Source organism: Amblyomma mixtum, chromosome 6, assembly GCF_055824585.1.
Source record: "Amblyomma mixtum isolate Tamu chromosome 6, ASM5582458v1, whole genome shotgun sequence".
In the NCBI taxonomy this organism is placed as follows: Eukaryota; Metazoa; Arthropoda; class Arachnida; order Ixodida; family Ixodidae; genus Amblyomma; species Amblyomma mixtum.
In genome coordinates, this window is record NC_143017.1 from 71,635,975 (window position 1) to 71,651,605 (window position 15,631).

Below are 15,631 nucleotides of genomic sequence, written 5' to 3' on the forward strand. Positions count from 1 at the left end.
AGGAAACACCTAAAAAATTCGAGCGCGCGCAAGAGAAAAGAGAGAGAAAGAGAGGGAAAGAAGTGAAGCACACTCAGTTCTAGTGCTTACCTTCTGGCCAGACCTTGGCTTGCGTGGTTTCATCTTGATAGTCACAGCAGGCGGTGGAACTGCATCAAAAATTGCGAGGACACTTTGGCAACTAAAGTGTTGAGAGGCGAAAGCCGAGTACACTATGCCATGACGACTTCCGGTGGATGTGACGTCAAACCGTTCCCGTGGCTATATCGATACCCAAATCATACATCCTCAGGGATATTAATTGTTAATTACGCTTAATTACACATTTTTCATTTAATTTGACACAAATCCGACTTTTTTCCGACCATTCTGTGACAATTTTCACTATACCGTCACGACTTCCTGAAGATGTGACGTCACACCGTTCTCGTGGTTATATCGACGTCCGCGCTATTTAGACGCAATTTTGACATTTTTGACTGCAATTATTTAACTGATTGCACTACAGACATCAAACGTGCCTTCTGTTTATTTTTTCCTCGTCGATGTGAAGCAACCATTCGTTTTCTCCTATCTTTTTTGGTTCCCGAGTTAACACCAGTTAAACGCTGCCAAAAGTGTGACACCCTCTGCTAACGGACGACAGTGTGAGCCATTAAAGGCTTTCTCCTTAAAAGCGGCACGTAGTTGAGCTCACTGTTCAAACACAATGCCTGTACAATGACTCGGTGCATGTCCAAATGAAAGGGAGCAAATGAGGGGGGTTGGGGGCAGCACTCACAGTGAACCGTGAGCTTGACGCTCGTCGTCAGGGCTTTCTTCAATGCCGGGTTGGACGCCTCGCAGCGATATTCGGCCCCATTGTCGGAGTCTTGAGCAACGATCGCCACTTCGGAGGTCACCGAATTCCCGTTGGCTTTCGAGGTGGAGTTCACCTGGGCGAAGCATCGGAGAAGCATAGTGAGCGACAATTTACGACTCAACTTTTATTTGTATTTTCGTCCCTCCGCTTTTCTAAACTACATTATTTTCAAGTACAGGCGGTATGCTTTCTTGTTTTGCTAGTGCATCATTCCCCTGTATATTCTAAACACGAATAAGCCTGTATAGGAGTAAAAAGGTAGTCACGTGTCTTCTAATGCACTCCCTTTTAGGGGCACGGTATGCTACCCAAGTCTTGGGGCAGATTTCGATAATCAAATGTACGGAATGCACACTCTCGCCAACGGAGGCACGCACCTACCGCAAAGAATCGTAACTTGATGCAGCTAGCAATGGAAGAAGGCTCCTCAACGTGACACCGAAGGTCTTGAGGTCAGCATATAACCGAGGTTAAAACCACGGTTAAACTCTTTGTAAGTGCAAGAAGTTCGTACGTTTTGAAGAGGGAATCTGTCTCCGTTGCCAACCGCAAGCATTCCGCATTTTTAGCGATGGAAATCTACCCCGTGACTTGGGCAGCATGCCTTGCTTCTCTCTCCCCCCCCCCCCTACCAACCCGCAAGAAAAAAAAAAGTGAGCTAGACGATAGCATACTCCCATTTAATTCTGATATAGGCTTATTTGTATTTATAGTGCACATGGTTAGCGATAGAGAAATAGTAATAAGAACATTTAGTTGCGGCCATTTTCGATCCGATACATTCAGTGTCTATCAACACACAAAGTGCCTGTTTGTGAGCGCAGCGCATGCAACTAAACGAAAAAAGTGGCTCAGTGGTTATGGCGCTCGTCTACCGAGCCGCAGTACCCGGGTTCGAACCCGACCGCGGCGGCTAAATTTCGATGGAGGCGAAACGCAAAAGGCACCCGTGTGCTGTGCGTTGTGAGTGCACTTTCAGGCCGACTCACACGATGGTCCGATCGCCCGCGGTCCGCGCATCACGTGTTCATGCGTCACCACATTGAGAGGCGCGCTCTCGGCCCGTGGACTGGTCTAGCAAGAAAGCTGAGGTGCCTCTCCCTTCGCGGGAATTAGCGGCGGCCCGCGAAGATGCGTGCGCTAGCTCTGGCAACTGGGCTAGCAAGACTGCCTAGGCCACTGAGGCATTGGACAAAGGGCCGCACCCGCTCCGCAGGACTTCCTCTGCAGTTCAATAGTTTTTATTTCATTCAATAAAACCTGGGTTGGGCCTAGTTGGTACATGATGCTGTGAAGGTTCAGTCAATCGCACAGCCATTGTTCGGGAGGAAAAAAACCAGTTTAACCAGCGTTGCCAAACACTTTAAAATAATCTGCCAGCTGTGGCACACCAAGTGCGTCGTCTGCTCTTTTGGTCTGTCGCATCCACTAGACGCCATCGGATTGCAGGCCAGTTTTTAGTGACGTATGAACACGTGATGCATGGGCCGCGGGGGAACGGACTGTCGTGTGAATCGGCTTCTAAAGATCCCCAGGTGGTCGAAATTATTCCGGAGACCTCCACTGCGGCACCTCTTTCTCTCTTTCTTCTTCTTTCACTCGCACCTTCCTCCCTTCCCTTGCAGCGCGGTTCAGGTGTCCGCCGAGATATGTGAGACAGTTATTACGCCATTTTCTTTCCGAAAAAAACAAAAAAAGCAAAACTAAAGGTACATACTGAGGAAAACCTAGAAGCTACTTGAACATTATCAAGGACCATGTCAAAAAATAAACAGAGGGAAAAGAAAAAAAACCGCCGCTGTGGCTCAGTGGTTAGGGCGCTGGGCTACTGATCCGGAGTACCCGAGTTCGAACCCGACCGTGGCGGCAGCGTTTCGACGGAGGCGAAACGCTAAAAGGCACCCGTGTGCTGTGCGATGCCAGTGCACGTTAATGAACCCCAGGTGGTCGAAATTATTCCGGAGTCCTCCACTACAGCACATCTTTCTTCCTTTCTTCTTTCACTCCCTCCTTTATCCCTTCGCTTACGGTGCTGTTCGGGTGTCCACCGAGATGTGAGGCAGATAAAGCGCCATTTCCTGTCTCAAAAACTAATTTTCAACTTGAAAAGAGAGCTGTCCTAGATGCAGAAGTATAATACATCTATATTTGAATGAACCCACCAGAACGCCAGCAGGGGACGCCTACACACAGTAGCTTCTAACAAGCAACGAGACGCAGCCAGACAGTGACGACATGAAAGGCGAGGAGGCGTATATCCTGGGTGCACTTTTTTTCATTTTCTTTTCAAAAAAGGCTGTGGTAGGGGTCTATTTCTGAAAGCTACCTTCGCTTCGCCAATATTGCCGTCGACGGCGCTCGTGCGGTTTTCTAAACCCGGCTCCGTCACTCATGTAGGGTCGTCTAAGGCCATCAGCAAAGAGCGCAAAGCAAGAAAAACTTGCGGCCAATCTCGCTAAACAGGCGCTATTGATCTCGATGTCAGCTCCCCCCGAACCGCGCTCGCCGCTGTGAAAAGAAAGCGCCCAACGACGAAGATTCGTTTCATCGAATTACTTTTTCTTGCGTTCCCAGATAGGACTTGAGACCCCGCGCAATCAACCAAGTGAAAGTTGCAGCCATAAATGGGCACGATCGATTTGATTATTTTTGTCATTTTAAGAGCTTACGGCCTTCAAGCTTTCGCAGGAAAAGGCGTCAAGCTAGCGATACATTTTGTAGCTTCGAAACTGCCGGCGGAATGAAAGAGACACTGTCATTCTTTCCATTTCCATTTGGTTTGAAAGCAGGTAAAAGTCGCAAACAGTACGTTTCCGGAGAGCCAGTTATAGGCTACGCCCTGGAATTTATCTTCTTCTTGAAGTTAGCTGACGAACGTGAAAAGAAAAAAAAAGTGTTGCAAACAGAAAACATATCGAAATGGAGCGCAACGTGGACTTAAAAACGCTGTAGCGAAAAACAATAGTAGATAGCATCTAAACCAAGATGGACACGAAAGCAGCGCATCGATTTCAGTGGAGAAAATGAGATTATTACTCTTTTAAAAAGGTTTCTTTTTCGCCTTTCGCAATGTGCAACCTCAGTTTCTCCTGCCCTGTTTCAGATTGCGCCTTGCCAATGTGTCATTCTTCGTTTAAAGATAGCGAGATCCGTTATCGAGGGGGGGGGGGGGGGGGGGGGGAAGTTGCACTAAACAAAGACATTACACATATACTGAGCCATGAGCCATACCCACTGTTTTTCCTTACAAAAAAAGAATACATGAACTTTGTTCATTATAAACAAGTATATGAAAAAGAATGTCTTCACGGTTAGGTAGAGCGTCTAGCTCTTCTGCGCTAATGTTTTATTTCGGTTTTAAGTAGTGCTGTTTTTTTGCTTTTTTGGTGGAGGAGGAGGGAGGTATCAAGCGTGCACTGGTAACAATACCTATCTACCTTCAAAGTCAGAAAACTAAAAACCATGAAATGATGCGGCTTCTTCATCGGTTACTGCTCGGTTTGAGAACGTTCAATACATGATCACGACAAAAGTGGCACTTGGAACAAATTCCGCGCATGTATAATTATTCAAATAACGTCTTTGTTTTGCTCCAAAGTAAACCGAAGTTCTCAGCCGCTCATTACGTTGTGTTATATGTACTTGAGAAGAAAAAGGGCAGGATAAAATAAATATATAACAGATTCAAAGGTACCTTTATTACTTATTAGCGGCGCCTCTTTTTTTTTTGGGGGGGGGGGGGGGGGGGTATAGCACTGCAGTCTGAGAATATCGGAGAACTTCTCATCCTCTGTTGAAATAACATATTAGCAGCGCACTCTCCATGCAGCGGTCAGAACCTTACCGTCTCCCCTGTCATGGCGAAAGTAACCGAGACAAGCCTGTGGAAATAAAAAAACTGCGTCGCGGATATATTGCTGTTTGATTTGCGTTGAGGGTCAGTGCCAGCTATAAATCGTGTCCACAGCTTGATCCCTGCTTCGTGCCGTTATCAAAGTGAACTCGGGCTAAATTTATTCTCTAACCTTTCGTCGAAGAGGTCACAGGTTATTGCTAGAATCTTTCGAAACACGTCTCGTTCTGCTTGCAAGGCTCTCCGCAGCGGTCGGTAATTCAACCTCCTCGCTCCATTCATGCGCGCGAAATCGAGGACACGTGAGCAAGAAAGCAAAATATAAGTTCCGTCTGGAGACGCAGGAGCCGCGGCAGGTTGAAGATCAAAGCGAAACCAGCAGAAATTGCTTCTCATTTGAATACGCGTCGTGGTCAAAACCGCTTATTTCTCGCGGGTCCCGTTTCTCTGCCGCTTCTCGTGTCTTCAGTTTTCTCGGCTCCGAATGCTTTTCTTGTAAGTTACCGGGCGTGCTGTTTGTCTTTTTTCTTTATTTGCCACCATTCTTTGTTTCTTTATCATTTGCAGGGTTGGTGGTCTCACGGTCAGTAAGAGAAGGAGAGCGCTTAAATAGACGCCGAGTCTTTGATCACTGGCGTCCGTTTTACAGCCTTCTCCCAGGTTTTCTCTTCTTCATTTACGTGTGCACACTCATATATGCCTGCTCGTAAAAAAAAATAATAATAATAACGCGAGTTGCTCTTGTTGTAAAACGGTGGACAAGCATGCATGGTGAAGCTAGGATAAATGTACTGAGAGACCTGCATAAAATCAGGCAAAAACACAAACGAATCCGAAAGCTAGGCAGAAGTATTACAACCTAGGTGTGCTTGGGGTACAAACCTAAGAAACGATAACAAACGTAGTAAAATGCAAAACGCATTGGCGGCTGCTAGCCTGCCTCTTTCCCTGTTTTGATTCATAACGATATTTTGCTTTTTTTTTTTACCGAGGAAAGAAATCAAGCGTGCAGTGAACCCGGTTCTGCCGTTATACCTGCATGTAATGTTACCCTACTTCCGCTTCATTCATTGTGAGGCGAGCGTAACGTCCGTGAGCGGTACAGAAAATAATTCGAGCATAAAATCGCACGCAACCGCTGCCAGCGCGCCCAGAGTGCAGCAGATATAAAGGAAAAAAAAGAAAACTAAAATAAAGAAAAAATAAAGAAGGAAACCTTACCATTTCGTGCGTACAAAATAAAAAAAAGCAACTAACTGCTACAAAGCACAAAACTGCACAGTTCGCAAGCGGACAGAAAAAAAAAAAAAACACTGGCACTATTAAGTAGCGGGTACGGTCGCTAGTGCTTGATATGTTGGGAGAATCTTGTACAGCTTTACTTTTTACCGAGACCGGAAGAAATCCGATACGTTGAACAGATATTATGGCTAGTTGTTGAAAATGAGGCGGAAAGCCGAATCTCGACGTTATGGGGGTTTCCCTGTCGCGGTGCGCAAGAAATACGGAATGTACATTTGATCTAAATGTAACGAAAAGGAGAAGATAAAAACGAGAAAAAAAAAAAAAAACCGGACAATGCAGGTGGTGAGGTAGGCTACACCTCACTAGAACCGTTATTGCAGAGAAGCACGCTTTCCAGATCATCTTACGCTCCGTTTAGAATTGCTGCACCGATCGAAAGGACAACGTTGAGCTGGGCGCGTAATGGGGAGCGGTCCTTTTCTTTTATTTATTTCGGAAAAAAGATAACTGAATCCCACCAAGCGCCTCATTCTCTTCTTGAGAAGTATCATTAAGGGCTATCTACCACCCCCTTCCCTAAGAAAAGAAAGAAAAAGAAACGCGAGACCTGTTCAATTTCAGAAACACTACCAAGCTGGTAGTTTCGTGGTCATGAGGAAGACGCTTTTAACAATGCCCAGAAAAGCGTATTCAATAAGAGCGCTGAGTATCATACACGTGTTCAGGTGATTCGTGCTCCGAAGTATACACCGGTCACCGTGAATTCAACGCCCTTATCTAAGCACATATGAGTAGGCACATTTGTCAGAATGTGGGCTTGTGCGCTGATACTCCAATCTGATATCATCTAGGAGCACAGTATCCCTTTGCTTCAAAACATTCTTTCACAAGGAAGTTGATTTCCGTACCATACGAATGATTTGGTTTGATTTGGTTTATGGCGTTTATCGTCCCAAAGCGACTCAAGCTATGAGAGACACCGTAGTGAAGGGCTTCGGAAATTTCGACCACCTGGGGTTCTTTAACGTGCACTGACATCGCACAGTGCACGGGCCTCTAGAATTTCGCCTCCATCGAAATTCGACCACCGCGGCCGGGATCAAACGCGCGTCTTTCGGGTCAGCAGCCGAGCACCATTACCACTGAGCCACCTCGGCGGCATACGAATGATTTAATCGAGGGAAATAACGGAAGCTCACCTTCTGAGATCCTTTGAACCAGCGGAGTGTGGGCAGAGGATTTCCTCCACTGGTGACGCAGGTGATATGTTGCAGCGTCTTGGCGCGGATTGGTGTGCCTTCGGTGTACCCAAATATGCGGGGCGCGTCCGGGGCATCTGCGAACACGAATGCATATATATTTTTCTCAAGTTTTATGCTAGTGTTTTACTAAAACAAATATTGTGCAGGCGCCATTACCACTGAATGCTCTAAAAATGCAGCAGCGCTTAAACCTATGCATACTGCGATGCAAACCACAGTTGATTATTCGCTAAGGTTGTTCGCGTGTCGAGGATGCCAAGTGAAAGTAAAATTAAACACAAAAACAAAAAAATACCTCATAGATAAATTGAACTGGGTGAAAGTTTGAAATTGGAACATTCATTACTTATACTGCTACTGAAGCCACCGTATTCGAGACTTGAAATCACAAAAACGTACAACACTTAGGAAAGAACAGAACTTGGAATTTAGCTTCACGAATGTACGTGCAGAGAGCTAATGAACATAGAGGGAGAATTGACATCTGAGCTCAGACTACGATATTTAGGGAGCCCCGTTCATCGGCTCTAAATAAGCCTAAAGCACGACTGCGATGTGCTACTTACACAGAATACTGACGGCGGCAGTCTCCACGACCGTGTCTGTTAGCGCCTCATTGGAGGCGTAGCAGGAAAACATCTTCATATTTCTCTCCTGTAAAACAGTCATGGCAATAAATAAGCCCGCCGTTAGAACCACCACGTGGAAAGCAATGATCAGCTGCTGAATGCAAAGTGCCACAATACCTTCAAGGACGCGTAATTCTACGCAGTGTTTACACACGTACGAAAACGTTGAGTACGTTTATATTTAAAGGGTTAAATGTGCCCAGAGGAGCTCGCCACGCGAAGAAGAGCGCTGCGAGCTTTTAAGTGCTTCAAATTAGGAGCCAGGGCCCCTTTTTATGTCGGAAAAGTCCGGAACGGAAAATGGACAAGCAAAAAAAGAAAATATACTCGGAGAAGGCAAAAAAAAGAAAGGGGGGGGGGGGGGGGAGGGGACAAAAGTAGTAAGAGAGGAACACGTGCTTAATGCATTAGACGTACGACTTCAAACATGTGTCTGAAAAGCGCGGTGCACTTAGCGTCACTTGTCAAAGAGGAAGCGAGCCCGAGAGAAAGGAGTAGGAATGGGGATAAGAATAAAACAGGCGGCGAGAACGACTCGGAAAACTCCCGCAATAGGTCAACAGCCCGGTCCCAAAGAGCCCGCCGCCAAGGACGTAAAATATCAGCGCGTCGCCGCGAATCCGGCTTGCCCTTGCGTATGTGTGTGCCTGTGCGCGCACTCAGAGAAATGAAATTTCGCTGCCAGCGCCGCCGACGTTGCTATCGTTTTCTAAAAGGAGAGTGGCTGGAGTTTGCGGGGGAGGGGGTGTGGGGAGTGGGAGGGAGGGATGAGTCGGGAGTCCAGGCTTGCCCGAGGCCATACGGCAGCCCTCGTGGCGGCAGCGTGCGAGCATCGGCTCCAAAAAAGCTGTCTTCGATTCATCTTGTTCTCTTCCTGATTGCAACCGAGGCGAGGCGCAGTTTGAATAGTAAAAGAGCCGCTGGCATAGATGGATTGCGCGCCGCGGCAGGGCCATTAGAAGAGCCAGCGGCGGGTCGCGCTCTGGTTTCCAATCTGGGCCAAGCGGAGGCGACGGCGCGATCTTTGGCGCGCGCTGCGCGCTTGTCTCTGCTCTCCTCACTTTTGGCCGCAGCGCTGGCGCGCCGCTTCGATGGAACAGCGAAGGGGGGACATTAGTTTCCGTCATGTCGGCGCGCCATGCATATGTGATGCGCCGCGACAGCGTGCCGACGGCGTCTGCAAGGTGAGCACACGCCGCGTTGGTTCGTCCCTAGATGGCGCTTCCCTCGACGTCGTCGGGGTTATCGTGTTGAGTCGAAGCTTTCGCAGTTTGTTTCGCATGCATTGAGTTGGTCGTTTGCTTAAAAGGCAGAGAAGACGCGCTTGAAGCTTTGCATGGCTTTTTTTTTCTGAGTTGGTCCTCTAACTCGTTTTCAGGCTCCGGAAATGAATGGAGAAGGGAGGAGTGAAAAGTGAGGACAGGTGCTTTTAGTGACGAATAAGAAAAAGGTCAGGAAGTCGTTGTTTTGGCAGCTGAGTGCACCGGAACGAAAATAGAAAGGAATGGCACAACATTGGGCGATAACGAGAATGCAAAATCAATTTTTTTTTGTATGGTGCTACTGTCGAAGGAACAAAGAAGGTGACTTTTTGTGACTTACGTGAAATGCTACAATCGTGTTACAATCATCATCTCCGCAAACTGGTTTCCTGGCAACCTCATTTCGTAACTGCCTCTTGAAAATCAAGTTTTGTATATTTTCAACTGGGAAGACTCCGCGTGCCTCTGCGGGCAAAGTCACGCAATATGAATATAATGTATTCGGCTCAATCTGCGCTGTGCTTCTGTAGCTGTGTGATCACGACATTCAATACCAGACTACTTTACCGCAGCACGTGCATTCTTGCACGGAAACAAAATGTAGACCTTGCGCAAAACATAACCATGAATTATTCTTGACACTGAAGGGAACACTCCCTGTGCAGTTTAACATTGCAGCGGGAACACAATTTCAACCAGCGCTTCATCCCAGAACATAAACGTTTTAAGAATTACGTCTCTGATTTCAATCGTGACTCAACGGACTCAGCGAGACGCTCACTTGGCCGGGAAAATATTATATCGTCGCGCGTCGAATACGGCGGCAGCGAGCTCCATCCCTCGCTTCATGCTTCGTTGGCGTCCCCCTCCACGACGACTATAGAGTAGCTGCCCGTTATTGTCTTTCGAGCTCGTTTAGCGTTGCTCCTTATTTTGCTTCTCTCTTTTTTTGTGCCGAGCTTCCTTTCTTGCTCAACTTTAACGTAGTCATCGCAGCGTGGTGATTTCACAAAGGCACGCTGAACTGCAGGGACATTATATTTAGCGGGGGGGATACAGGAACCGGGGAGAAGAGATATAAACGTCTCGTCGTCCGCCTCTGGCGCGCTACGCCTCGGAGCTGCACCTCGTGCGATGAAAAAAGAAAAGGGAACTGGAGATAAAAAAAGAAAGAAAGAAGAGCAAGAATGGTCAGAGAGGCGAGATGAAGAGAGAGAGAAAGTATTACCCGTAGACGAAAACTAAACCGCGCACAAACATAAAAAGAGCCGGGACACAAAATGTGGGTAGGAAAGACCCGAAGCAGTAGCAGCAACAGCGAAAGAGGCGCGCAGCGCACTACCCCTCGAGGCGATTGTTGCAGCTTCCGCTCGCGATTTGTCCATTTTCCCCATCGTTTTCTGGATGTCGCTTCTTGATGAGATTTTAATGGGAGCCAACCGACGAGAGGCGAGCACGCGAAGAGGAGTAGTCGTCGTCGCACTCGGCCGGCGCAGCGTTGCGACGGCGGCAGCACTCGGTCATCCAATCGGCGCGCGCGCCGCGGCGGCGGCGGCTCTCCCGTGCTCCCCCCCCCCCCCCCCCCTTTCCTCCCGCGTCGTCTCATCTCGATCTACTACTTGCTCTGCGTCTTGCCTTTCTTTGTTTTTCCTGTCCGCTTCCAGGTCCGCGCGCGTTTGGGCGGCCAACTCTGCGCAGTTTCCTTCGACACTTTATTTCCACCCTTTCCTACTCCCATTCGCGACTACTATTCCCGTTTTGGTTTCTTTACTCTTTTTTAGAGGGAACGAGCAGGGGAAGAGCTGTAGGCCGCGGTGTGCCGGCTTGCTCCACGCTCTGGGGTCCGCACCGTGGTGCGCTCTCCGTTCTGATTTCTCGCCGCTGTTCCACCTTGGAGCGAGGCGAGCCAACGCCTGCCTCGCTGCGCCTACCCAGCAGCCCGCCCCTTCACTTGGAGCAGCTCTTCGCGCCATGGGCCGGCCCAGCCCCGGGCGCTTAATACCTACACATACGCACGCACACACAGGCACCCTGGCGCAGCGCGCGGAATGCGCGTTGGTACCGGAGCGCGCTCGGACAAATCAAGCGTGGCGACTTCTCGGCAGCTCCTCAGCAGCTCGCTCTCTCGAACTCCTCCCCAGGAAACGAGGGAGGGAGAGGGAGCGTGTCGTAGGACCAAGGGTTTCGCGCAGAGCATTGTGCGTGAGAGAAGGGGACATTAAAGGGAAAAAAAATGAAAGAAATACAGGCTGTAAAGAAAAAAAGGGAAGAGGCCCTCGGAGGAGCTCCTCGACACGGGTGAAATCAGCTGAAGATGCGAAAAGAGGGGCAACGCTGCACGGTCGGTCCCTATCACCGGGCCCTATCTCCGGCCTGGGGAGCGGCACGAAAGGATAGCCCCGGGGCATCCTTTCGCTTGTCTGCGGGGACGAAGAAGGACCAAGAGTGTCTGTCGCAGAGGGAGCGACAGTCGCCGCTTGAAAGCGAAAGTTGAGAGACAAGAAGAAGGCGAAAAAATGTGGAGCGAGGACTGTCACGCGGAACAAAGCGAGAATTTTCGCTTCCTCGGGTGATTTATTTGCTGCTGTGACACACGCGCTCTTGTTGCGTCCCCCTTCTTTTCCTCCCTCCTGCCTCCGTCCGCTTTCACTCTCTGGCAAGGGACGTATCAAAGGTGGCTTCTATTACCGGTTTCCGTCTTTGCCTTCCTGCCAAAGGGGAGGAACAACGCACTTAGTCCGACAGCAGACTTTAAGGAACGGTTTTCAGCCGAAGCGGAGATGCTGCTCTGATTGGCGCTGTGTTTGTTGCTCGGTGCCTCCTCGCAGAATTCGAAGAAAGCTTTTTCGCGACGAGTGCGTCAACGAGGCTTAGCAGAAAGAACGCGCGAGGGCGCGACAATTCAGAATAGGAGCTACATCTCGCGAACTCTTACGAACTGGGATTTTCAATGTACTGCTGCTGCTGGTGATGTAGCTGCAAAGGAAAAAAAAATTACGGACGGTTTAGCGTGGTTAGGCCAAATGCGAGTTAGGTACGCTGGCACTTCGGTTTCGTCGTGAGGCCTAGTTTTCAAGGTCAGGCAGGCTTTAGACAAAGATCGGCGAAATCAGCGAGTGGAGGCTTTAGCGGTAGCGCACTATACAATTTACGAAGACGCCTTGGTAATGCAACGGCTTTGGAGCTTGTCGTTGCCTTTACCGAAAGTGACGTCCTTCAGGTCTGGTGGCGTCACTACCCTCCATCCAATTAGAGTTATGCTTTCTGGTGACGTCACTTTCCTCCAGCCAATGGGCGAGCTTTATGACCGTTGACACATTTTTTTCGTCCTATTGAGGCTTTTAATGCCATCTCATTGATAATGAATGCTGAGGACGGGCAGGGGAGGGTGCGTAAGAAGAACAGTAGGCCAGTTACCTATGCTCGAAAAGAAGACCGCTCACCTGTCCTGTGATATTGACGGTGATGTTCGAAGTGGTGACCCATCCGCCCTTGGGATCGGAGCTGATGGTGGAGACAGACGCGAAGGGCCGGCCGTCCACCACCCACGTCACATTGGCTGGAGGGTTGCTGCGCTCCGTGGTACAGCGCATGTTCACCTGGTCGCCGGCCTTGGCTTCCTTGGGGCCGCGGACCTTCACCTTTGAGGGGGCGACTGCGTTCACGCGAGAAGCCGTAGGCACTGTGTGAAACTGCGTGCCCCTGACCATCGCGAACAGACACGGCCGATAACGCCTGCGACCGAATTTATAACTTTACTTTCTGCTATCGGTTCGTTGTCCTAGCGGCCAATAGCATCCCAGAATAAGCGCATCTAGGCTCAATTCATGCGCTAGGCATGTTATGTCTTACTATTGCTCGTTTAGAAGAATAATTTTCAAATATTCTTAACAAAGGCGATGAGTGCTTCGCACTCAGTATTAAGCATTTTTCCGCATTTGCCCGGCAAGCATGTAGCAGATCTAAGGCTGATCGTGCTCATGCAGCGGTTTCGTAACAAAAAGCTTCTCGGCCTTTATAAACCCAATTGTAGCCGAGTCTTGTAGCGAACGTCGTTTAAAGACGCAAACTGAATGGTAGCCCTCGATAAGAAGAGTCTGCATAGTCTAGGTTACAGTGGCCTTGCAGCTTTTTACAATGTATTGTGACAAGAGCGGTTTCAAGACTAATATCAGAGTCCTTGGTACAGAGAGGGTGGGGAGGTGATTCTTGATAATCACGAATTGAACAGGGGAGAGGCAAGCCTCAGGGCGCTTGGCGGCGTTTCGACAAGAGGAGTCGTCGAAACGCTTGTCGCCTAGACTTGTTGCCTAGACCAAGACAAGCCCTCTTGCCGTAACGTTGACAGGCACCCTGAGACTTGCCTCCCCCGTTGTTCACTTTGTGATTAATATTACAGAGGTAATAAGCCTCAGCCGAGTTACGGTAGCAATAGCTAACAAAACCCGTCTGTTGCTCCTGGTTGCCGTATCCGTTTGCAGCGTAGCAACCGTGGTCGCGTACGTATACATAGTGGGAGCACTCACACAGCACGGTGAGGCGCACTGACGCCGTCATTGGTTCAGGCGCCACCAGGTTGGTGGCGGCGCACTGGTAGACGGCGTTGTTGTCCGACGAGTTGGCCACGAAGGTAAGCGTGTTGACCGACTCGCGGCCGCTCGTCGTGTACGAGCTGTCCACCACGCGGCGCTCCTGGTTGCGGTACCAGACGAGCTGAGCCAGCGGGTTGCCGCCGCGAGAGATGCAGCGAAGCGTCGTCGTGTCACCCATGCGGATCGTCTCGCCCTCCGTGTAGCCGTGGATCTCGGGAGGGCCGGGGGCGACTGCACCGAGAGAGCAAACGCGCCGAACCAACCTTAGCACATTATCACGTATACGTCTCTTGATTTGATCTTTCGGCGGCAGGATTCCTTCTTTAGTCTCGTAACTGTTCTCCTAAAATCTCACTTCGAAATTCGACCACCACCATCCACGCTCCGCTTTCGAGAAGCACAAGGCTCGTAGCTGTTACCTGAGCTGTAACTACTTCGGACTCGCCACGTGAACGCTTCGACTCTTAAAGAAGCGCCTCTTAGTGATGAAATATGAAAGCCCGTAAGCAGATTTCGTACGCTGAGAGCAAGAGCATGGAGAACCCGTTTTTGAAATTACGGCTCTGTATCACTGTAACGACCTCGCAAGGAATGGTCCAGTGAAGTTATGCGCGGATTTATTTTTTGTTGTTGCTGTTTTCCTCATCAAAGAACAGTCGTAGGAAAATCATGATGTGGACGGAGCGGCCGTTATCCTTAGTGGTTCTTGAACTGCGCTAGAAAACATTATGTCGCAGTTCCTTTTTTTTTTTCGACGGTTTATTACGGACACGTGTAGAAGCAGCTTGTGAGAACAAGGACCGTCGTATCTCGTCCTTCGTGTATAACCCTGGCAAAGTTTCGCGCAATAACTCACTGTCGCAACCATTTTTTGCGTCACGTGTAATAGCCTTCCGCTTGCAAAGAGGAATTCCGTGGCACAGGGCGACGACAATGATTAATGCCAATAACAAAATCGTAATAAATATTATCAACGAAAAGAACGATACAATTACTTAACTGGTACATTGGTTCCTTTTATTTATTGCTAGTGGTGATAAGTAACTGCCTACTTCCGTCGCCCACTCTTTAGAATTCATGTTGTGAAGAAATCAGCAAGTGATAAATAATTACCTAACGAGTGGCCAACCAAAATACACCGAGCTCACCAAATTTTTGAGGAAAATGATTACTTTTGTAGCCACCTTCCTCAGTAACGATTCTTACCCTGAGAATATCTGAAATCACTGAAATAAATAATGAAGGACATAACAGTAGTCGCAATCGGCGACCAGAACGAATTATGTATTTATCCGGTATCCTGTTTTATGGTACCGAGTCGTCCGCCAAACCACCATTCCGCACAGGAACCACGTTTGCGAACTCTTTTGATCATGCTCTCTTTTGCCAGAATAATCACAACTGCTGATTGAAAGAGCCGCTTAAGCAGTCCTCCGTGGCGTGGAAACGTCACAAAGTAAGGCTGAAATACATTTAGATAATCAGTATCGCTCGTTGTTTGCTCTTATCAGTGCAGGCTTCCGTTACAACTGCACGAGTGCATCTACGCACAACAACGTCACGCACACGGGCAAGGTACCATGGAGAGTACCCCCTTCCACCCCTTTCTCTCTCCCCATCTCACCGGCGTCTTCACAACTGCTTCATTCCAAAAAAAGCCTCATCGTCGACCGGCATCATGACGAGCAAGCCGGGGAATCATCGCGAATCCGAGCCGCTCCCGCAGCCTCTTCCATTGTCCTGGCTGCCACACGTGTAGCAATGACGATGGGCCTCATCCTTTTCACGGCGGAAGAGAGCAGCATCCTCGGAGGCAGCGTGGCCAGGCCGGCGGTACTCAGTGGGCGCCAGAAATCGGCTCGGCTTCCCAAAGCTGATGCGGCCGCGGTGGCGGCGGCCTTCTATCGGACACAATCTTCCTCTCTA

General features: G+C 49.1%; 1 protein-coding gene across 4 annotated transcripts in view; it reads right to left on the reverse strand.

Moving 5' to 3' along the window:
• Positions 1-15,631, reverse strand: part of LOC149339354 (nephrin-like) — a 327,744-nt gene that overhangs the window by 26,690 nt on the left and 285,423 nt on the right. For all 4 annotated transcript variants that reach the window (XM_089548106.1, XM_089548105.1, XM_089548104.1 and 1 more), the window contains exons 7-12: positions 13,640-13,936; positions 12,557-12,768; positions 7,789-7,876; positions 7,160-7,296; positions 782-935; positions 91-149 (exon numbers count right to left, since the gene is read on the reverse strand). In XM_089548106.1, the coding sequence (XP_089404232.1) occupies positions 91-149; positions 782-935; positions 7,160-7,296; positions 7,789-7,876; positions 12,557-12,768; positions 13,640-13,936 (947 nt within the window). The remainder of the gene's footprint in view (positions 1-90; positions 150-781; positions 936-7,159; positions 7,297-7,788; positions 7,877-12,556; positions 12,769-13,639; positions 13,937-15,631) is intronic.